Source organism: Dunckerocampus dactyliophorus, chromosome 11, assembly GCF_027744805.1.
Source record: "Dunckerocampus dactyliophorus isolate RoL2022-P2 chromosome 11, RoL_Ddac_1.1, whole genome shotgun sequence".
In the NCBI taxonomy this organism is placed as follows: domain Eukaryota; kingdom Metazoa; phylum Chordata; class Actinopteri; order Syngnathiformes; family Syngnathidae; genus Dunckerocampus; species Dunckerocampus dactyliophorus.
The window spans coordinates 3,890,380-3,910,913 of NC_072829.1; the positions used below are offsets into that span (position 1 = coordinate 3,890,380).

At 43.0% G+C, this 20,534-nt stretch overlaps 4 protein-coding genes across 5 annotated transcripts; 2 read left to right on the forward strand and 2 right to left on the reverse strand.

Annotated features, from left to right (window-relative positions):
• mrnip (MRN complex interacting protein) lies at positions 1–2,435 on the forward strand. Its single transcript, XM_054792068.1, has 6 exons — positions 1–135; positions 350–409; positions 705–805; positions 871–1,020; positions 1,099–1,147; positions 1,231–2,435. Exons 1-6 carry the CDS (start codon positions 76–78, stop codon positions 1,489–1,491), a joined length of 681 nt encoding a protein of 226 aa, XP_054648043.1. The 5' UTR covers positions 1–75; the 3' UTR covers positions 1,492–2,435.
• Positions 2,436–5,076: 2,641 nt separating this feature from the next.
• Positions 5,077–15,228, reverse strand: b4galt7 (xylosylprotein beta 1,4-galactosyltransferase, polypeptide 7 (galactosyltransferase I)). The gene is made up of 5 exons (XM_054791998.1): positions 14,741–15,228; positions 10,280–10,618; positions 9,969–10,194; positions 6,171–6,254; positions 5,077–6,075 (listed from the first exon to the last, which is right to left on the reverse strand). Exons 1-5 carry the CDS (start codon positions 14,806–14,808, stop codon positions 5,815–5,817), a joined length of 978 nt encoding a protein of 325 aa, XP_054647973.1. The 5' UTR covers positions 14,809–15,228; the 3' UTR covers positions 5,077–5,814.
• Positions 15,229–15,775: 547 nt separating this feature from the next.
• On the reverse strand, positions 15,776–18,573 carry tmed9 (transmembrane p24 trafficking protein 9). Its single transcript, XM_054792071.1, has 5 exons — positions 18,408–18,573; positions 18,014–18,114; positions 17,796–17,921; positions 17,549–17,695; positions 15,776–17,110 (listed from the first exon to the last, which is right to left on the reverse strand). Exons 1-5 carry the CDS (start codon positions 18,553–18,555, stop codon positions 16,961–16,963), a joined length of 672 nt encoding a protein of 223 aa, XP_054648046.1. The 5' UTR covers positions 18,556–18,573; the 3' UTR covers positions 15,776–16,960.
• A 192-nt stretch (positions 18,574–18,765) lies between these two features.
• On the forward strand, positions 18,766–20,417 carry tmem216 (transmembrane protein 216). 2 transcript variants are annotated; one of them, XM_054792133.1, is made up of 6 exons: positions 18,766–18,895; positions 19,196–19,209; positions 19,311–19,404; positions 19,512–19,604; positions 19,801–20,002; positions 20,074–20,416. In XM_054792133.1, exons 1-6 carry the CDS (start codon positions 18,886–18,888, stop codon positions 20,087–20,089), a joined length of 429 nt encoding a protein of 142 aa, XP_054648108.1. In that variant the 5' UTR covers positions 18,766–18,885; the 3' UTR covers positions 20,090–20,416. The 2 variants fall into 2 exon arrangements, with proteins under 2 accessions (XP_054648108.1, XP_054648107.1); XM_054792132.1 differs by lacking the exons at positions 18,766–18,895; positions 19,196–19,209 and having other exon boundaries at positions 19,218–19,404; positions 20,074–20,417.
• The last annotated feature ends 117 nt before the right edge of the window (positions 20,418–20,534 follow it).

The window sequence follows — 20,534 nt, forward strand, 5'->3', positions numbered from 1 at the left end:
ACACGCGTTACCCGGATGTGACGTCACGCTATTCCAAAATATTCGCGGGCAAGCAAAGCAGGAGCTATTACGGTCATGTCTCAAGAGTTTCACGTCGTCAAATGTTTCAGCTGCCTCTGCTTCCAAGGACAACAAGTAAGAAGCAACTGTAGGAAGATGGCTAACAGACAGTACTGTAATGTTAATACATTTGTGCTAAATGTACATGAGAGGAAATTACAGACGATGCCCAGGAAGACTCGCAAAGCTAATGCTAATAACATCGCTAACGGTAGAGCAAGGTGCTTTCCGTGAAACTGTATGTCCGTCTTGACAAGATGACATGTTGTTCTTTGTTTTGGAATGACAGGTGAAGAAGGTCAAAAAGTGGACGTGTAAACTCTGCGGAGAGAAACAGTCTGTTCTGAAGGTCAGCGGCTGAACTCCTTGTATTGTTCATTTTTGATGTTTTAATTCGCCAGGAATTATTATTTAACGCTGACGTCATCTTGAGTAAAGGCAGTGCAGTTTTTGAAGATGATGACATGATGAAGCCATGCTGATAGACGCCGATAGAATAATGATGACTTTGTTACAACTATTTATTTATGTTTTTTTGACCTGACACCGTGGTGTCATTGGAAGTCTTGACAAGGTCCTTTTGTCGTGATGATACGTGTGTCATGCATGTCACCTCTGTGTGTGGGTGTTTGGTGCCCACAAAGGAGTTTGGTCGAGGAAGCGGCGCCGACTGTAGACGTCATGTTCAAAAACTGAACGCCATGAGAGGAGCCATGTTGGAAGAAAGTGACACCCGGTCGCCATGGTAACCATTTCACAAATAACTGTGTCTCCACCCCCTTCCGCCTCCAATGATATTATGATTGGCAGGAAGCAAGAGGATGAGGCAGGAAGTGAAGAGCGCCAGGACGACCAAGTAAGAACACAGGTGGGACACACCCAGGTGAGCCGCTGGAGCAAGTACCTGGACCCACCCAAGGAAGACGACGATGCTTTGACAAATATTCAACATTTTGACAGGTGGGATCAACATTTATTTATTGTGACGGTGCTTGCTTCATTTAGCTACCTTCTGAACTTTCACCTTTGGTTTGGCAGGAAGTGGGGGAAAGGAGATGAGGGAGATGACAGCCGGACGCTGGAACAGGTGACAGCATGACGCCAGGTGTGCGAAGTTATGCTAACGATGCCTTTATACTAAACTAGTTTGTGTTTGTCTGATGTCTGAAGATTCAACACGGCCGAACATCATCCAGCCAACCTGACAACACTCCCACCAACCAGACAGACCCCCCCAGTTCGAAGACCACTGTCACCATCCGAGCCTGTGACTTCCAGGACGGGGGGTTCCAGTTGGTCAGTGGGAGGAGCGTACATGACGGCAGGGTTGCCATGACTGAGGCCCCAGCCCTCACATGGCCCCGCCCTCTACTTCATGGTACCTCCATGTTTGAGAGTGAAGAAGATTTTGATGTCACCTTTGACCTGTGATGAAACAGACTTGGGGTAGCGTGCTGGATGGCGATCGGTCTGCTGCTGTAATCACACTTCCTGTCTGTCCCTGATGATCAGAATCCTTTCTAGTTGGTTCATCGGTGCTCATGTTGCATCACGTCCATTATTAGTTAGTGTTCATGTAACACTGAGATAAAAATATATCTTGGCAATACAAGTGCGACTATAAAATAATAAAAGCCAGTTATTACCACACAGACGAAGGCCTTCAGTCGTGAGGGGTGCCCCCTGCAACGTCTCCACATAGCCAGCTGCCGTTTGACGCCCCTGTACAACCTGAAGCTCCATTGTTCCATTGAAAGAAAAAGCAGATCATGATGGCACTGTTCCATGTGGAAAACATCTCAGGTGGGATCTCCTTGTCAGGCCAGTAATGTTGGAAGCCATCAGGACTGTCGATGCACATTTTTCTCTTTTTTCCCATGTTTGGGGATCTCATGCAAATTCCACCCTTGCAATTTTGCGGCATTAAAGCCCTCTCCCGCAGATGCAGACTGCAGTCTGATGGTTGTTGGACTGCACTCTGCACCAGTCACAACCTTGATTTTGGCCGAGGATGGTCCTGTGTCTTGACGGACAGCCAATCAGATCCTGCGGCTGAGGGCCAGTGACATTTTTTTGGGTCTACTACTTGACGTTTTTGTCCCATAACCCTCAGGATCTTTGAAGAAGTTTCAAATGACTGTCTTACCACGTCCAACCTCAGCAGCAATGGTGCGGTGCGAGAGGTCTTGTTTATACAGCTCAACAATCTGACCACCTTCAGAGAAAGCTTTTCTGCCTTTGACATCAAGAGATTATGACAGAAAAGGGAATCCAGATTTTTTCCAAGAGTTTGCCTTATAAAGGGTGTGGTCTGAAACTTTTGATCATCTGATGAACAGCCTATTTCACTTTAATGCTTGTTTACAATAAATTGCTTTTTTCTCACTCACTCCATTTCTCTTTTTGCATTTTGAAGCTCTACTTAGCACCTCTTTAAGAGCCAACACTGCAAAAATGTAAATTCTTGCAATTTTTCAACTTGATCAGGAGTGGATTCCATGGCTTTCCTGTCATAGGCATTCATATTGGGCATCTTTGGCTTGTCATATTGAATATTAGAATATTAGGGCCACATTGAAAAAAAAATCAGATTTCGAGACGAGTCAATTTACAAGAAAACAGTTGTAAATTTACGAGGAAAAAAAGTCATAGAAGAATAAAGTTGCAATATTACGTGTCAGAGCGTAAATAGAGCATAGCTCTTCAGGAAGGAAACTTTCCTCTTGCTTCAAGCAAGCTTTTATTTCTAAACATGACAGAAAAACAGCAGTTGCGCACAAACAGGTTAGCATGTCTAACCATTCTCACTTCCGCCTTTCTTACCCCGTCCCCTCCACATGCACAAGGCCAAAGGTCACATAAGTCTCACCTTTTCATAGCGGTCCAAGGCAATGCCTGTAACATAAAGTTACGAGTTTTTTTCTCGTAAATTTGCAACTTTTTCTAGAAATCCCAGACTATTTAATACTCTGTAATAACAGGTATTGCCCGAGACAGCTATGAAAAGGGGGGAATTATGTGACCTTTGACCTTGTGCATGTGGAGGGGGCGGGGTAAGGAAGGCGGAAGTGAGAAGGGCTAGACATGCTAAACTGTGCTCACCTGCTCAATTTTGATGCCACGTTATAAATTATAAACCTGCCTGAAGCAAGAGGAAAGTTTCCTTCCTTCCTTACTTCCTTCCTGAAAAGCTATGCTCTACTTCCCCTCTGACACGTAATATTACAACTTTATTCTAGTGAGTCTCGGTAGGCTCTCAGTCGTACAGGAGTTGTCCATCGAGGGAAAGACTTCTTGAGACGTCATCTGTACTTCTGTGAAGAAGGTGTCGGACGTTTTGCTCCTCATCCAAAGAGCTTCGTCAGTGAACTAATAAGTGCTGGTAGCCTAGGCCTTAAATACAGTAAGAGTGGGCGGAATTGGTGTGCCAACACACTCCTCCTATTGGTTCCTTACACTAAGACTGGGAGGAGTTGTGGTCTAATCTTCTCCTGCCATTAGCACCTCCGATCAAAGGGAAGTGTCGCTCCCTGAGTTGGGTATGAACGACTCTGATACTGGCTCGTTAGCATCTATTGTTCTGGCTCGGCCCTGGCTTCACCTCATTTGCAAGACTAAGAGCTGTGGGTTTTGGTCTCAGTAACCTGCTGAACACAGGGTCCAAATTAAACCTCAAACCACCATTCCGATTCAATGATGGGTTCTGTTGTTTGACAAAAATAGCTTCCTTTACTCCTCTTTCAAACCATCTCTTTTCTTTGGCCAAAATCTTTACCTCGCTGTCCTGAAAAGAGTGATTGGTTGCTTTAAGGTGTAGATGTACTGCTGATTGAGGACCACTAGAATTGTCCCTGCGATGTTGATAAAGCCTTTTTTGGAGCATTTGGAGCAACTTAGTTTCCCCAATGTAGTGCTCTTTGCATTCCTCATCTTTACAGTGGATGGAATAGACCACATTGCTCTGTTTTTGGTTTGGAGCCTTGTCTTTAGGATGCACTCATTTTTGTCTGAGGGTATATACTGGTTTGAAATAGGTAGGAATTTTGTGTTGCCATAAGATCCTCTGGAGTTTTTCGGAGACCCCCGCTACATAAGGGACTACCACTCCTCTCCTTTTTGCTTCTGTGGGCTTTTGGGTTTCTTTCCCTACTGAAGTAGAAACCTACTATCAAAGATTGCAAACCAAGCTTACGCACGAAACCTATCAGGAGGTTTGTGAATTTATTAAATCGGGTTATATGAAGCACCATAGCAAAACCAAAGAAAGGCATAAGGGAAAATTCCAGAAACTTCTATTGGAAAATCGACCACAGCTTGTCGTAAACACTAAGGAGGGGGGGAATCAGACCAATACTAAAGAAAATTGGATAAAAAATCTGTCAGACAGAAGCCTCTCAGAGACAGAGAACGCAGTATTAACCAAGGGTCTCAACTTCTCAGTGACTCCTAAAACGATACCCACAGTAGACTATATCACAGCAGCTGAATCGGCCATCAGGAACAATAACCTTTCTAGAACAGAGGCAGGGGACCTTCGTCTGAGAATATCGGCCCTCCTCAGTAGTGCTAAACCACCACCGTCCAATATCACGGTATATATCACAAGCCTACTTTTCATTCAGGTTTTCAGTTAATAATGAAAGAACAGTAGAAGGAAATGCATTCTGAAATACAAAATGTGAGTTGTGGACAGCGGCATTTTGTTAATGTTCTGGTAAAACAAGCATATTAGTTTTGTTTGGGTTTAAAATAAGCTCTGAAAATAAATGTTACAAAAATGAGTAGCTCTTGGCCATTTTTATTTGGTAAAAGTAGCTCTCACAAGGAAAAACGTTGGTGACCCCTGGACTACATGATTGTCAGAGCGTGTTCCGGCATGAAACTGCTACGTCACTTACAACTGCAGCACCCTCTTGTGGTCAAACTATAGAAAGTGAAATAATTCCACTCAAGTGTGACATTGAACAAAGATGGAGTCAAACGTTGTCAACAAAGGAAACTATGTACATTTGCAAATTCCAATTGTATAGTTTATTGCTGACAAATGGTGTTTATAGACAGCTGTCTGAGGTTGATATTGTTCAGCCACGTCATTTTACATCCATCAATGAAAAGTCCAGTAAAAAAACATTTGAATGCACTTTACTTGCTCAAGTAAACATTCAGTTATTGAGATGTCAACAGGAAAATGTCACGACACCACTTTCTGTCAACACTCGGCTAGCCGCTAGCCTCACTACATACAGTAATTAGCGCTTGTAAAAACTAAGTTTAAAACTGACATTAAATAAGTACCAGCAGGACTGCACTGTAAAAAACAAGCAACATGCTGGCGGGTGCAGTCTACTTCAGTCACAGCAAGAGCAGCAGGCACAGCGCCACCTGCTGAACTTAAACGTCTTCCTCCTTAGAACCTTTCACAATAAAAGTTTGTGGCATCCCTGTCAACATTGGCATTATAAAATAAGTGGGGAAAGTTGTTTTTTGGGGGGTGTTTTTTTCACTGGTGTTAAGACCCGACTGCCTACTGGGGTACAGCCGTGTTATTTTACTGAAACGCTTCTTTATGTTGAAGGTCTGACTAAAGGGTGTATTATTTTGATGTTGCAGAGCAAACCGGTGAGGATTTTATTTTTTCCATGGAAGTTAAAATACGGGAACTCTTACAAACAGGAGGGCGCCAGGCGAGAAGGGCAAAATGTGGTAGTTTCCCGGTGAAAACGGGAGGGCTGACAGGCACAGCTTTATTGTGGTTTAGGTGAGGAGGCACCACGGTGTCTCCTCCTGGTCGCACTCCAGTTTGGTGTTGATGACCGTGCACGGAGCGCCCGCGATGGTCAGCTGTTGCCGTGACTCCACTTGGTAGTGCAGGTTACTGAGCCCCCCCTCAGGGTCCACCTTGAACTGCTCCTGCTTCTGGCTCGCCACGCGCTTCTGGTCCCTCTTGCGCCAGGCGGGGTCGTGCACGTGCAGGAAGGTCTTGTATCCCGTCGTGATCCCGCTCGGCCGGAACAACTGCACAGTCCAAAAAGGAACGTCATCAGGAACTTCTGCACCTGGCGCCGCCTGCTGGCCACTGACTTGTAGTTTTCACGTGAATGCACACCCACCTGTAACTGTGCTTTCCTTAGTCGTCTGTAGAACTCGTCGTCCTCGCGGCCCCATCCCCAGAAGCGGTTGGACATGCCGTTACACTGCAGTAAAATAATAAAATAAATAATTAACATATACAAAATGCGACAATTCCCCATAGTTTATCGCCGCTTTTGTTTTGAATATTAGGGAACTGCTGAGCGCGATGCAGTGACTTTTATTCATGTAGCATGATACTTTATGTTGGTCGATTGGTCCGTCATGCTTTTTTTTTTTTTTTTACTCAAAATTCCCATTGAGAGGAAGTTGACTTCCATATTGAGTTGTGTGGTCCTGCAGTCTGTCACGGCCGGATCAACTGCCCATTTGCACATGCGTGACTTAGACCAGGGGTGTCCAAAGTGAGGCTCGAGGGCCAGGTGGAGCCTGTCTGGCTGTTTTTTATTGGCTGGTGGTACATTTTAAAATATAACTTTAAAAAAAAAAAAAAAGGAAAAATCTAATTTTACAAGTCAAAATATTAAGAGAAAATAGATGTTATTTAAAAAGGAGAAAAAGCCATTATGTATGAGGAAAAAAAATTCAGTAGCATAAATTTGAAATTTAAAAGAACCAATTTTTTTTTTTTAAGTAATATGCAGAACAAAAAATTTTACTTTTTGGAAAATTAGGTTTGCGGAAAAAGTTGTAATGCTATGTGAATGAAGTCAAAATACATTAGGTCCCCAACTTACGAACATCTGACTTGAGAACATTCGGAGATACGAACGCAAGCTGACTGGTCTATATTTTCATGTATTTTGCCTTGTAGTAACTCAATATTTATACTGCTACATGTTTGACCAGTAGAGGGCACTGTGACACTCCTAATGGGACCAACAGGTCGAGGAAGACGGTGGTGAGAGAGAAATGGAAAGCTAAATTGTAGTTGTATGATACAACCCAGACAGAGCGTGTGGTTAAAGTTTATGAAGAGTTAATAAGCCTGCTTAATTCTACACCACCCACAGAACACGACCTCTTTTAGAAGAGTCTAACCACAAAAACCATTTGTCCTTTTTTCAATGTCTCCTTCTCCACCACAACGACGTATGCTCGACCACTCCTCTTCAAAGTTAAATAACGTTTATCATTACGTATTATTATATCATTTTTATTATTGTTTTTTTCATTAATTATCCTCGTTTAATATTACTACTGCATCCAAACTCATTTACATACATACACATATACAGACCCTTTCCAAAAAATTAGAATTTCATAGAAAAGTTGTTTAATTTCCATAATTCCATTCAAAAAGTTAAACTTTCATAGATTATAGATTCAGGGCCCACAATTTAAACGATTTCAAGTATTTATTTGTTTATTTTTTCATAATTTGGGCTTCCAGCTCATTAAACCCACGAAAACAGAATAAACAAAATAGAATACTGTGAAGAAATCAGCCCAAATTTTGCTGGGCATGAATGTTTTAAACTGAGTGTCACACACTAATCATCTACTAAACTCAAATCACCTGCACAGGCTTCCCCAGGTGTCATTAAATTGCTTCAGTTTGGTTCAATTGTCTCAGTTGGGTTCAATATGGGGAAGACTGCAGACATGACAACTGGCCAGAAGACCATCATTGATACCCTCCAAAGGATGGGTAAGCCACAAAAGTTCATAGCTAAGGAGGCTGGTTGTTCACAGAGTGCTGTGTCCAAGCATATTAATGGAAAGTCTAGAGGAAGGGCAAAATGTGGCAGGAGAAGATGCAGCAGCAAAAGAGATGACCGTGGGCTTCAGCGGATTATCAAACAGGGAAGATTCAAGAATCTGGCAGAGATCCAGAAAGAGTGGAATGAGGCGGGAGTCACAGCTTCAAAAACCACCACATTCAGACGCATCCGGGAGATGGGCTACAACTGTCGGGTTCCTCGGGTCAAGCCACTTCTGAACCTGAGCCAACGTAGGAAGCGTCTCCACTGGGCCAAGGAAAAGAAGGACTGGACTGTTGGCCAGTGGTCCAAGGTCCTCTTTTCCGATGAAAGTAAAGTGTGCTTTTCATTTGGGAATCAAGGTCCAAGGGTTTGGAGGAAGACGGGTGAGGAACAGAACCCAAGCTGCCTGAGGTCCAGTGTGAAATATCCACAGTCCGTCATGATTCGGGGTGCAATGTCCGGTGCAGGTGTTGGTAAACTCTGCTTTCTTAAATCCAAGGTCACCGCAACAGTCTACCAGAATGTTTTAGAGGACTTCATGATTCCTTCTGCTGAGGATCTGTATGGAGATGCAGATTTCATCTTCCAGCAGGACCTGGCCCCTGCCCCCGCCAGAAGCACCAAAACCTGGTTTGATGCCCATGCCATCACAGTGCTTGACGGGCCAGCCAACTCACCGGACCTAAACCCCATTGAGAATCTATGGGGTATTCTCAAGAGTAAAATGAGGGGCACCAGACCCAACAACAAAGAAGAGCTGACAGCAAGCATCAAGGAAATCTGGGCTTCCATAACTCCCAGGCAATGCCACAGGCTGATTGCTTCAATGCCACGTGGCATCAAGGCAGTGATTAAGGCAAAGGGATTCCCAACCAAGTATTGAAGATTGACATATCGTTTTGAAAGTACCATATTTTGATTGATTTGATGTGATCCTAATTTCTTTCTTTTTTTTCCTGCAAAAACTGAGAAGTAAATGGTGATTTCTTCACAGTATTCTAATATTTTGAATTCCTGTTTTCGTGGGTTTTATGAGCTGGAAGCCCAAATTACATAAAAATAAATAAACACTTGAAATCGTTTAAATTGTGGGCCCTGAATCTATAATCTATAAAAGTTTAACTTTTTGAATGGAATTGTGGAAATTAAACAACTTTTCCATGACATTCTAATTTTTTGGAAAGGGTCTGTACTGTATATGTATACACGTACATGTAGTACCTATATCATTGGTAATATTACCTTTTGTTGGACTTACGAACAAATCGACTTGCCAACGGTCGTCTGGAACCAATTGTGTTCATTAGTTGGGGACCTGGTGTATTATGGGAATAAAATCATAAGAGAGGAAAATGTAGAAGAACAAAGCTGAAATAGTTGAGGAAAAAACAGCAGAAATGGAAAATATTGCTGTGATTTTATGAGAATGAAGTCAAAAGCCTGAAGAATATAAGAAAATAAAAGTTGCAATTTTACGTGAGTAAATATGAGGCAAAATAATGTAATTTTACTAAAAAAACAAAGTTGTAATATGACAACATAAAATAGTTATAACTTTTGAAAATTAGGTTGGGGAAAAGTTATAATGGGAATAAAATCAAAATATTCCAGGAATAAAGTCAAAATATAATGGGAATGAAATCGTAACATGACGAAAGGAAAATTTACAAAAATTATTTAAGAAGAAAAGGTGAATGATACAAATAGGCTTTTTCAGCTATATATCAAAGCCGAGACATGCTAGCTTCTTAGCATGTCTTACAAAATATCAAAGTGTCCCTTGCATCCTTTCATTTTGTACAATGTGGCCCTCGCTGGAAAAAGTTTGGACACCCCTGACTTAGACAAACTGCAGGAAATGTGCTGCCAGAGACATTTCAGGGGTTTGGAGTCATTCTGCACTGCAGTTGGGCAATGGTTGAACTGAGACAAAGTAGTGCTGTCCCTAATCTATTACCGTCGTTGCGCATGTAAAGGACAATTGAAATACGTATCCCCTTCCGCTTCGTAGCCAAGATGGTGATGATTGAGGGTGATATACACAGTATACTTGGTGGAGCGTACTGACAAAAGTATTGCATTTGAGACACGGCCAACGTGTGTGTAGCGTACCATGCGGTAGTGTGCCTTGGTGAGCAGCAGGATGCCGCCCACGTAGGTCTTGTAATGATAGATGGGGTGGAGCTCGGGCGAGGCCACGTGGAAAGGTCCATCGGCGGGGAAAGAGTAGTCTAGTGCCTCGTTGAGAGGCAGCAGGTCCACATCGTGCATGGCCAGGTAGTCTGTGCCGTTGTCGCTCTCCATGTAGCCCACGTTGATGAGAGACGCTCTGTTGAACCTGGGGTGGGGGGGTGAGGACACGGCTGTCAGACTGACATGACATCCTCCCTTGACATCCTCAGTGGGTCACATGACATGGTCACCTGTAATGGTCCACCTGGTTGACGATGAGGATCTTGTGGCGGATTTTCTTCTTGTTGAGGAAGGTGTGCATGAAGGGGACGAATATCAGCAGCTCCTCAAAGCGCTCCCTAAAGGGGACCACAACAGTCAGAGCATGAGGACCCCACGACGTCTCATCCCCGCCGGTGGCCTCAGCCCGACTCTCAGGCTGGCACGGCTGCTGAGGGAGCCCTGCGCCCTGGTGCGGGGGGGCGGCCATGTCTCCAGAACAGCTGAGCTGCAGCCAGAGCAATGAGACGAGCAGCAGCAGGAGACAAAGTCCAAAGAGCTTCCATACCGAACATCTCCTTGGCAGAAACCTGCAGACAGCAACACACATGACATGTGATGGATGCATGTGCACGTTGTCATCAGATGGCAGCTCCAATCACGACAAGCTTGTTAGACAAAACTACAAGTCAGGCAGGGTTTCACATACTGTACATTCATTTAAATGTCAAAACTGACTGCCACGGATACTTGCCGCTAGGGATGAAACTCGGTATGGGGCGGTCACCGGCCTCAAGTTATACCACAGCATGAAAAAGTCAAGGTTTCAAAACCACTAAAATTGTCTATCATACTGTTCCTGCGATATGAGATACGTCATGTGATACTCCTCGCAGTCTGAACTGGGCTTCAATGTGTTGAAAACAGAGTTGTGGTTTCCAAAAGTCAGGCATAGAACGCACCAGCTACCGTTAGCTGCATCGTTAGCATTGACTGGCACCGGTACGGCCACGCTGTTGTCACCGTTGTTGGTTGACTCAAGTCGAGGATCATCAAATGTGGAGGTGTGACTCAAAGCTAGACAGGTATCGATAAGTGGTATAAACAGTTTGCTCTCCACCGAACAACAAGCAACAACCACTTAACTCATTCAATACCAAAGACTTGGTTAAACGTTTTTATAAACCCGAACGCCCGATCCAAACAACGTAGTTATTCGTCCTTTGTGCCAGAGGCTATAGAGGCGATGATGCAACTCTTCACCAATGGATTAGGCTTGAAAGCAATTTTAATGCCATAAAACGGCCACTAGGTGGCAGAAGTGCATCACGAGAGGAATGAGTGTGACAGGAACAGTAAAGGCAGGTATTGCATTGCTTACAAATAACGCTTTGTCGGGAAATTTGAACTCTTGCACGTGCGCGCACACACACACACACACACACGAGTTCCGACTCACAAATTCAGTTCCAAATGTGAAAATTGTAAATGGTTCATGCTGTTAGATTTGAAAGTTATTTTTATGCAAAAAAAAAAGTTTTGTGTTTATTTTGTGGTATGTTGAGACAGGTTATAGATATTTGAGCGGTCACAAAGGCAAAATAATATTTGTGTCAATGTGAAAGTTATGCTTGAAATGTATCTTTTTACAAAGAGCTTGTTTTCTCCTTTTTGTAGTCCGCAATTTATATTTTCCTGAAACTTGCCTATGTTCTACTGCTGATTACTAAGAACAGAAAAAGGTATAAACTTTTTTCCTGATGAAAGACTGGAATCTTAAGCTCTGTGTGGAGTTTCTCCCTGTTCTCCCTGTACTGCGTGGGTTTTCTCCTTCTTTTGGTAGGTTCCATGTTTCTATAGCCATAGAACACAATATTCCGTGTGCCTTGGAAGATCAGTCAAAATGGTCTAAACTGGATCGGAGCGCAGGATATGCCTATCCTTCACCCTTGTCATGAAACATGAAACATCAATCCTGACTAAACAATGTGATGGTGGTGATCAGATCGGGATGAGAGGGGGGAAAAAAGCCATGACCACAGCGCCAGGAATGGCGAGAGGAAAACCAAATCACCCACAACTTTCTTAAGGAACATGCACACCTGCACAAATCCATTCTGTCAGGCAACGTGTGATGGCATGAACGTCATGTTTCCCTGACAGCATTTGCACCACTGGGACGCACTTACGCCCCGTCAGAAGACCCTGATATGCTGCAAGAAGATATCGCCCATTGAGCCCTTTGGCCTTATCAGTTTTCTCACAATTGATCCAGTTGCACCAAAAGCATACAGTCTTCTGGGTCTATTAAGTGCTTGTACACATGCATCTGTGTAGGGCCTGATGATTTCCGGGTTAATGGAATCGTAAACATTTGGCCGATAAAAACAGGAATCTCATGTAAATTCATGTGTGAATGAAATGCTGTCATTGTGAGGGAAAGGAATGTTTGTGTGGGGAAGTATTTCTCTGGCGGACCGCTCAATTGTGGAGTCCGATCAGACACACCAGCCCGCCCCCTCCCAAAGATGTCAAAACGGGCACACAAAACAAAGGCAAAGGTTGGCGAAGAACGTAGAAACTAGGATGCCTGCCGACATTGTGCAGGGTCTGTGTGAAATGAGGACAAGCGGCACGTGGGAACCGTGAACATTCTCAACACACATCAGGCCTTCAAAATAAGCACTGTTGGCCACATTCTAATTGTGTAAGCAAAATAAGGGTGTCAAAGTAATGTACATTAACAACTAGAATTGCATCGGTGACCAAGTCATCCACAAGCACCGGCATTTAGGCAAAATTGTCCAATGATGGACTGCATGAGGATTTTTGCATTTAATTAGCGGATATTTTATTTCCTGTCACAAAAGTATACACTATGCCGGTAAAATAAGAGTAAAAGGTAAAAAGCAAGTTTAAAAAATTAAAAACAATGGATTCCATAGGGTCCTATTTGTGTGACTCCAGTGGTGACAGAAAAGCCTGTCCAGTCCAATGTCCTTATTGCTACCACTGTGAGGTATTCTGCATTTAAACAGCTGGAATGAATGAATGAATGAATGGGATCTTTGTCACATAATTCCAAATAATTTCTCTCGTCTTGCTTTGCGCAGGGTGGCCAAATTAGGTAAAGGAGTTGGGTCAGGAGCTCCAAAATCAGCAGCCTCTGTGCTTGTGACGCACCTCCTGACACGGGCTTCCGTCATCCCCTCGCACAATTCTCCAGCTATCTTCACACGCAAGTTTCCAGACATGAAACGCTTTGAACAGCCAGAGGGCAAGGAGTCATCTGTGTTTTTGATGCACCGTTGGGCTGCAGGCTCTGTGTCACATGTTATGCGGATATGACATGGCACGCTTCACAGTAGTCGCTCATGAATGTCGTATGTCATTGCTTGTGATTGACTAGTTCTCGGATTATGGTCTTTTCCCCGTCAAGACGTTTCCCCACCACCAGAAGTCGATTCCCCGCTAAACATTCGCCCCCACAGATATGGTAATATGTTTCCCCAGCAGTATCGAGTCATGTCCTCGTCAGACTACAATACACAAATTTATATAAATCGTACAGTATCATCATCATCATCATCATCCGCACCAACAACGATGTAGAGGGCTGGCACCACCGCTTTAACAACCAGGCTCGTCGTGACAGACTACCCTTGTTATTATTTCGCCAAATAATACTTGTCGGTCTAACTAAAATGTGTAAGTATAACTTTCACATGAAAAAAAACGCATACTGGTTACGCTGTTGTTAGTATGTGCATGCATAAATAAAGCCTATTGTTCGATTCATATAAATTTGTATCTTGTAGTCTGACGGGGAAACGTCTTGCCGTATTTGTGGCCGAATGCTTGACGGGGAATCGTCTTGAAGGGGAAACGTCCATATACCCACACCTCTACTTATTAGCATTAGCACTGAAGTTGCAACTTTTTCTTATTACTCTTTTGACTGTTTATTACCAACTTTTGCTGTTGTATTTTAAGAATATGCCGTGGGCCAATTAATATATATATATATTTTTTTTTAACATGCTGCGGGCACCCGGGCCCCACTTTGGACACCCCCGCTGTATTGTTGTGCTGTACATGTTATGCTTTATCATCATCACATTTATTGCTGACTTAGGTTGAACGAGATGGGTTTTGGCAAATAAAAAAAAACTGTCATACTTTGACAGAAACTCAAGAATGGGCGGGTTTCTCTCCCCCCCAAAAAAGAAATCATCCAAAATCTACAAATATGCGAGGTTATGAGTGCTGAATTCTATGTATGAATCCACTGCACTGCAAAAAGCTGATCATTAGCAGCTTTGTGAAGACAGAATATAATATGGCACTTGCATACATTCCAGCGGTGTATTTTTTTGCTGTGAAGGCCAAAGCATGAGCAGCTTATGATATGATAATGATAATGAGGATTAATTTAGCAACACACAACATGCAAACATTACAGCAGCCAACAACCTCACAATGTCTTGTTTACTCATGAAGACACATTTTGAATCATGTTTGCTAGGAATATCAATACATGTTTAGGTTTGGGGAGGTGTTATTATTCACACAATCTTTCACTCACTCAGCCTTCTCTTCCAGATGAACAACTTTTGATGAGTTTTTTCTTGAAAAGCTAACAAGAATAGACTTTTACTTTCAGCAATGTTAAAAAAAATAAAGCAACAGTTGTGTAGACATGACAATCTCACCTTCTCTCCTCCTTAAAGTAGAGTACAGGCTTCCTTCTCGACGAGAACATCATCGTTTGAAAAGACATTCATCCACCAATGAATATGCATTGGTTTATTTCACTTTTTAACCATCGTGTCGTCAACGTGCTCCAAGGTCGTGCTTTAGTGTCCTCCATGTGGACTTTTAGTCAAATGTAATTTTGCCATGAACCTGTCCAAGCAAGAGATTAAAATTCCAGCTTTCCGGTCATCTTGAGGCCAGTGTGTACACGTAGCATGTTAGCCTACCTGTACCGCTCTATGCTAACATGCTAGCTCTAATTTCCCTTCGTGCTAACGAGCTACCGCGAGCCTCCGTGACAGCGCCACACGCAGACCATTTTTAAAAATGTAAACCCGAAAGAACGAACGCGTTGAAAAATAAAATCAACATCGACATTTTTAAACCGAATTTCTTCATGTCAAGAAGACATACTGTTATAACATGTCCAATACGTCTAAGTTCGAGTAGCAACAACGCAGCAGTGGAACACATGTTCCTACCTCTTTCAAAACCTATGTAACAGGTGTGTCCAATGCAAATGTTGGTGTCGCCCCTTCAAAACAGACTAGAAGTCTATAATATTCTACTTATTGACAACTTCTCGACTTATTTACGAGATACCGATTTTGGGGTTTTGTTAGTGGAAATCTACAATCATAATTTGGTATTTATCAAAACATTCTTGAAGTATTTCACTCTGTTTGTAGTGAATCTATAGAATATAAGTTTACCTTTTAAAAGATACTTTAATTTATTGAGCTCCACCGGTAGTTGTAGACAATTACTTTTAAAGTGTTTTAAATGGACAATGTTTACATTCAAACAGCAACCAAACATGTAATGAACACTGGAACTGAATAACTGAAATGGAACAAGAGACTTGCAATCAATCTCCCATGTTGCCACTTTGTTACTTTTGTTTTGCATTTAAAAATGTCAATAAAAATTCAAGTGACAAAAAAAAGTGTTTTTAAAAAACTGTTTAATTTGTAATTTGATTTAAATAAATCTTCAATATGAAAATTGAGGCCAAACAACTTTGTCTTTTCAGTGTGGCCCTAATCATCCTTGGTGGTTCTGATGCAGGCCAAGTTGAATGTGCTGTAGACCACAAATGGCCACGGGCCAGACTTCAGACACCCCTTCCGCATAACATAACATTGACAACCTGCTAAGAAATTTGCTGTTGTTGATTTTATTATCTGTATTGCTCGAGATACATTTTACACATTTTTTTTGTGTGAAAGCGGAGAGATCAAGAGGTATCATTGCAGCTTGAAAAAAAAAAAAATTCATTTTCTTACCATAAAGACCTGTGACTCAGGTATATTACATTCCATTGACAAAGAGCCATGCTGTGTTTTCCAATGTTCCCAAAAGGACAGACAACTTTTATCTTTTAACTTTTATTTGAACATTATTTCAATGAATTTATTCTCAAATTGTCACTCAGTGAAAGCCAAACATAGTTAAAAAGTTTTCTCTTAAATGGTAGTATAAAGAATACAGTGAACTCAAGCAAACGGGACAAACGCCAACGTGAGTGCAGTTTGGAAAAAATATATTCAAGCCCCGTCATTCAATTTGTCATTTTTCTAAACTCAAACCAACACAAGCAGCGAAATAACAGAAAGGCGACCCTGCACGCTGATGACATTTACAGTACACCTCCTGTTCCAAACTCTGCATAGATTGTTAAAGAGTCATTTCAGTGTGTTTTAACAAATTAAAACGTGCACGCACTCTCATGATTATCACAGGCTAAAACCATGTTGCTGTCTTTTAAAAAAACCCAGAAAACTCCTGAGACGACCCGTGCGTCACAAAGACAAGTTGCCCAAAGTCATCAAATCAGAGGACTGCGTGCACATCAACTTGTCCAGCTAGTCGTCACAGAGGTCAAACATCAAGTGTATAAAATAATGGAACACGTGGTGACGATGTCTTGGCTCACACGCTTCAGTGGATGAAATGTTTGAGCCCAAATGACAGCCGTCAATAAATATTGTCAGCCTGACCGCTTGATAGCAACATCGGTCGACAAGGTTTGAGTAACTTCTCTGCATGTCATGTGCAGGCTGCCACAGCGCTCTACTGCATCACTTATTAGGACACACACACATGTACTCGCACGCACGCACGCACACACACACACACACACACACGCACGCACGCACGCACGCACAGTAGAAGATTTACACCAGCTTCTTGGCCTCAAAGAAGCCCTTGAGGTGTCTCATCTGCCAAATACCGATGGCCACCAGGATGAGGGTCTGGACGATGGACCACCAGAGGACACGCTGGTTGGTGCTCTCGCTGGTCTGACGGAAGCGCTCCTCGCGGTACTAAGGGAGTGTCAACAGTAGTGTTAGTGACCCCGACGTGACTAGAACGCCACAATTTGATAGATAGGGTGTAAGACGATGCAGAGCGCTGATTGGTGGACAGAGAAAGAACAAACAGCTCGATGCTGTGTGGCCTTAAGACTGGGCGCCAACTTTATAGTTTTTTGTCAGGGTTGAGTGCATGTGGTGCAATTCTCTGCCAAACCACAAGAGGCGCTGTTTTCCAACGAGCCATTAGCTTGTTAGCGAGAGACAGAGATGGTTGTTGGAGCTGGAACTAATCAAGGAGAAGGCGATCAAAGGTGGGCTGAGTATACACACAGGAAATAATGCACAACAACGCAGCAGCGTAACCCAGGCTTCACTATCACTATCCCGCCGAGACGATCAAGATGCATCAGGAACTTCTCAAACACTGTGTGACATTGACCCACTGACCCTCTGGTAGTTCTGCTCCTTCTGGATCTGATCCACCTGCTCCACCAGTTGTCTCACTCTCAGCTGCAGCTCCGTCAGTTTGTCTTTGGCGGCAATCTCAGCGTAGTTGTTGGCGTGCTCCCCAACCTGGATGTCCAGGTGAACCCTCTGCAGCACAGCACCAGGAAACACTCGTCAGGATGTCGCATGGTGCTTTCTTGGTAGCACTCAAGTGTGAAATAAAAGATGACTAGTCAAGGTTTCTCACCAGCATGCCTCCAGCAAAAAGGGAGAACTTGGAGGAGTTGGAGTGAAGGCAGATCTGATGTTCTCCAGGGGTGTGAGACGTGAAGGTGAACCTTCCCTCAGAGCCGTACTGCCGAGACAGAATGACCTGCAGCAAGCACTCAAGTTAATTCTTCACCTTACAAACACTCATCTGACTTGACATGACATGACATGACCTTCAAAGTCATAATAATTAACCTTCTCATCAGGGTCTTTGACCTCCACAAACATGCCCAGACCCTGAGTGGCCGGCAGATATTCTTCTTTCTGTTTGTCGTACAGCTGAGTCCGATAGTTTCCTGCAAAAAAAAAAAAGAGAAAGCCTATGTTTCCTAGTCTGTCATATTTCAGCCACAAACATTGGAATAAAGTACTATCATGTAATCTCAAACGTATTTGACATCATAATGAACTATCACAATGACCTGATTAGAAATACTGTGTGAACTTTATAGCAATCCTTAAAGCAGCCAAATGCAAATAACACGTATCAACACTTCCTGCAACTTTGGTATAAACGATTACTCCATTCAGTGTTGTCTGATTAGCTAGCAGTGCGCTAGCGGTTAGCATTAGCAGGCAGCTTACTCACCGATGATCATCGTCTCATCTGGGATTTCTTCTATGAAACATTTCTTTTCCGTCTCTCCGATGTGGAAGTACAAGGTGGAGACGAGGCCGTGGAAAACGTTCAGAATTAAAAACGACAACAGAGCAGACCACATCCTGACAGCCGCCATCTTACTGCCATGAGAGCGCGCTACTGCGGCTGCGCGAAAGCAACAGCGCCACGTAAACCATGGACCGACGCCAGCCAATGAACACACTGCAAAAGAACGCCTCCGTCTAAAAAAAAGATTTTCACTTGAAACTGATAAACGATAAAACGAGCTACTGAATGAGGAGAAAGCTCTGGTAAAAAAAAATACCTCCGACAAAAAGTGCTTAATTTGGAAAGACGTGCAGTAGTCTTCCATTTAGACAGTAGGGGGAGTAGCACAATAGAGGTACTGTTTAATTCTCAACCGAAGAAGCGTCACTTCCGCCAGCTGTTGCCACGGTAACCAGAAATGGCGCCGGGTAAGTACCACCGTCTTTGCAGCGATCAAATGAATGTGTTGTGGTGAATGAGTTAATGGTTGCTTTTTGAAAATGTCCTTTACGATGGTTGAAATAAAATCCAAATAAAACCAGCAAATGATAAAAGTTACGGTGCGGAAGCTAACTTTTCTCGTATTATGTCCTATAAATAAAGCCACTTGATTATGTAAACCACAGTAAAGAAAAATTATAAACGTAAGTGTAGTAGAAGTTTGCATTGTTGTGCTGCTCATGATATAGCTTGAATTCTGACGTCACTGATGTCTTTTCTGTCTGCAGGAAGCCAGGCAATCGTATCCTTTGTATGAAAGTGATGCCAGTGGTGCACTTGTGTGTGTGTGTGTGTGTGTGTGTGTGTGTATGTATGTATGTGACCTTGACCTTGTGCCCTCAGCTGTCGTCCACCCCTCTGCAGGTCCTCTTGTACCTCAACAGCTGGTACTTTGGAGCTTTCTACCTGGCCCAAGTTCTCATGTTCATCTATAAAGGTGCTCTATTCCTCATGTCTTTACACTATGTTATTGGCTTATAGGTTTAGTCCAACACAGTTATTCATCCTGGTCCAACCCATTTCTTCTTCTCTTTTTGCATGCAGGTATTTTACTGCCATACCCGACTAATAATCTGGTTTTGGATGTGGCATTGCTGGTTCTCTTTCTCGGATTGGAGATACTCAGGATCTTTTATGGTGGGTGCGATGTCAAAATGAATAACTGTTACAGTTGTGTACAGTTATACTTGTGAATACAAACAAGGAAAAATAAACAATATACAAGATAAGCAATATATTCAACTCCACAAAGAATGTAAAACTGCTGAATCCTACACTGGACTCTCAATAGAGTTAATGATGGGAGTGACAGGTCATATGTGTGTGTGTCCAGCCTGGAAGGGCAACTTGTGCGAGCACTCCCTCACCACGGCCGTGTCGCTCTTCCTGTTGCTGCCGTGCGCCACTCTGGCTGCTTACTTCCTGCTGCTGCAGACCTTCGTCCTGCGTTTAGAGTTCCTCCTCTGCATCGTGCTCCTCTGCTTCTACACCCTCCAGTTCTTGCTGGGCGTCCTGGCCTTGTCAGCCTTCTCTAGGTCGGTTTAAGACACCCCTTACCCCAATCTGATTGTTCACATAAAAAGTTGACATTAATTTCTTTCTGCAGGACGAAAGTTTATTGACAAGCACAAAGCAGTGACATCACGTCTGATTCTGATCATGTCATTGGGATTGTCTGTGTAAATACATCTTTGTCTTTGGAATGTTTTCTACTTTTATACAAAATGACCAGTGCTGCCTTGGCGTGTTCCTTCTGACCAAGCATGCGCCATGAGCCGTCAGCGCAGACGTACACATGTTTGTGGTAAACAACAATCTGACAATAAATTTGTTTTGTCAGGTGACTTCTTTTGCACCAGGTGAGCAGCATGATGGTCAAATACCTACATATTTTGACTTCGATCATATTTCTTTACGGACCTTTACAGTGCACTTACTAGATGTTTGTGTGAGTGCACATGAGATGCACGATAGGAAATCCGCATGTTTTCCCACCAATAATATAAGTAACTTTATGACAAATCAACGCAGCAACACTGACGACAGCACATTTTAAATAATGACTTG

What these genes read in the sequence shown, in the direction of transcription:
- mrnip (XM_054792068.1), top strand. Translation starts at nt 76, where the DNA reads ATGTCTCAAGAGTTTCACGTCGTCAAATGTTTCAGCTGCCTCTGCTTC. An exon ending in TCTGCTTCCAAGGACAACAA is followed by an intron (nt 136 to 349) that starts GTAAGAAGCAAC and finishes TTGGAATGACAG; the next exon opens with GTGAAGAAGGTCAAAAAGTG. An exon ending in AATATTCAACATTTTGACAG is followed by an intron (nt 1,021 to 1,098) that starts GTGGGATCAACA and finishes TTGGTTTGGCAG; the next exon opens with GAAGTGGGGGAAAGGAGATG.
- b4galt7 (XM_054791998.1), bottom strand. Translation starts at nt 14,808, where the DNA reads ATGTCTTTTCAAACGATGATGTTCTCGTCGAGAAGGAAGCCTGTACTC. An exon ending in TACTTTAAGGAGGAGAGAAG is followed by an intron (nt 10,619 to 14,740) that starts GTGAGATTGTCA and finishes TGCTGTCTGCAG; the next exon opens with GTTTCTGCCAAGGAGATGTT. An exon ending in CCAAGGCACACTACCGCATG is followed by an intron (nt 6,255 to 9,968) that starts GTACGCTACACA and finishes ATTTTACTGCAG; the next exon opens with TGTAACGGCATGTCCAACCG.
- tmed9 (XM_054792071.1), bottom strand. Translation starts at nt 18,555, where the DNA reads ATGGCGGCTGTCAGGATGTGGTCTGCTCTGTTGTCGTTTTTAATTCTG. An exon ending in TCAAAGACCCTGATGAGAAG is followed by an intron (nt 17,922 to 18,013) that starts GTTAATTATTAT and finishes TGCTTGCTGCAG; the next exon opens with GTCATTCTGTCTCGGCAGTA. An exon ending in TTTTTGCTGGAGGCATGCTG is followed by an intron (nt 17,696 to 17,795) that starts GTGAGAAACCTT and finishes GCTGTGCTGCAG; the next exon opens with AGGGTTCACCTGGACATCCA.
- tmem216 (XM_054792132.1), top strand. Translation starts at nt 19,221, where the DNA reads ATGAAAGTGATGCCAGTGGTGCACTTGTGTGTGTGTGTGTGTGTGTGT. An exon ending in TCTCATGTTCATCTATAAAG is followed by an intron (nt 19,405 to 19,511) that starts GTGCTCTATTCC and finishes TTTTGCATGCAG; the next exon opens with GTATTTTACTGCCATACCCG. An exon ending in GATACTCAGGATCTTTTATG is followed by an intron (nt 19,605 to 19,800) that starts GTGGGTGCGATG and finishes GTGTGTGTCCAG; the next exon opens with CCTGGAAGGGCAACTTGTGC.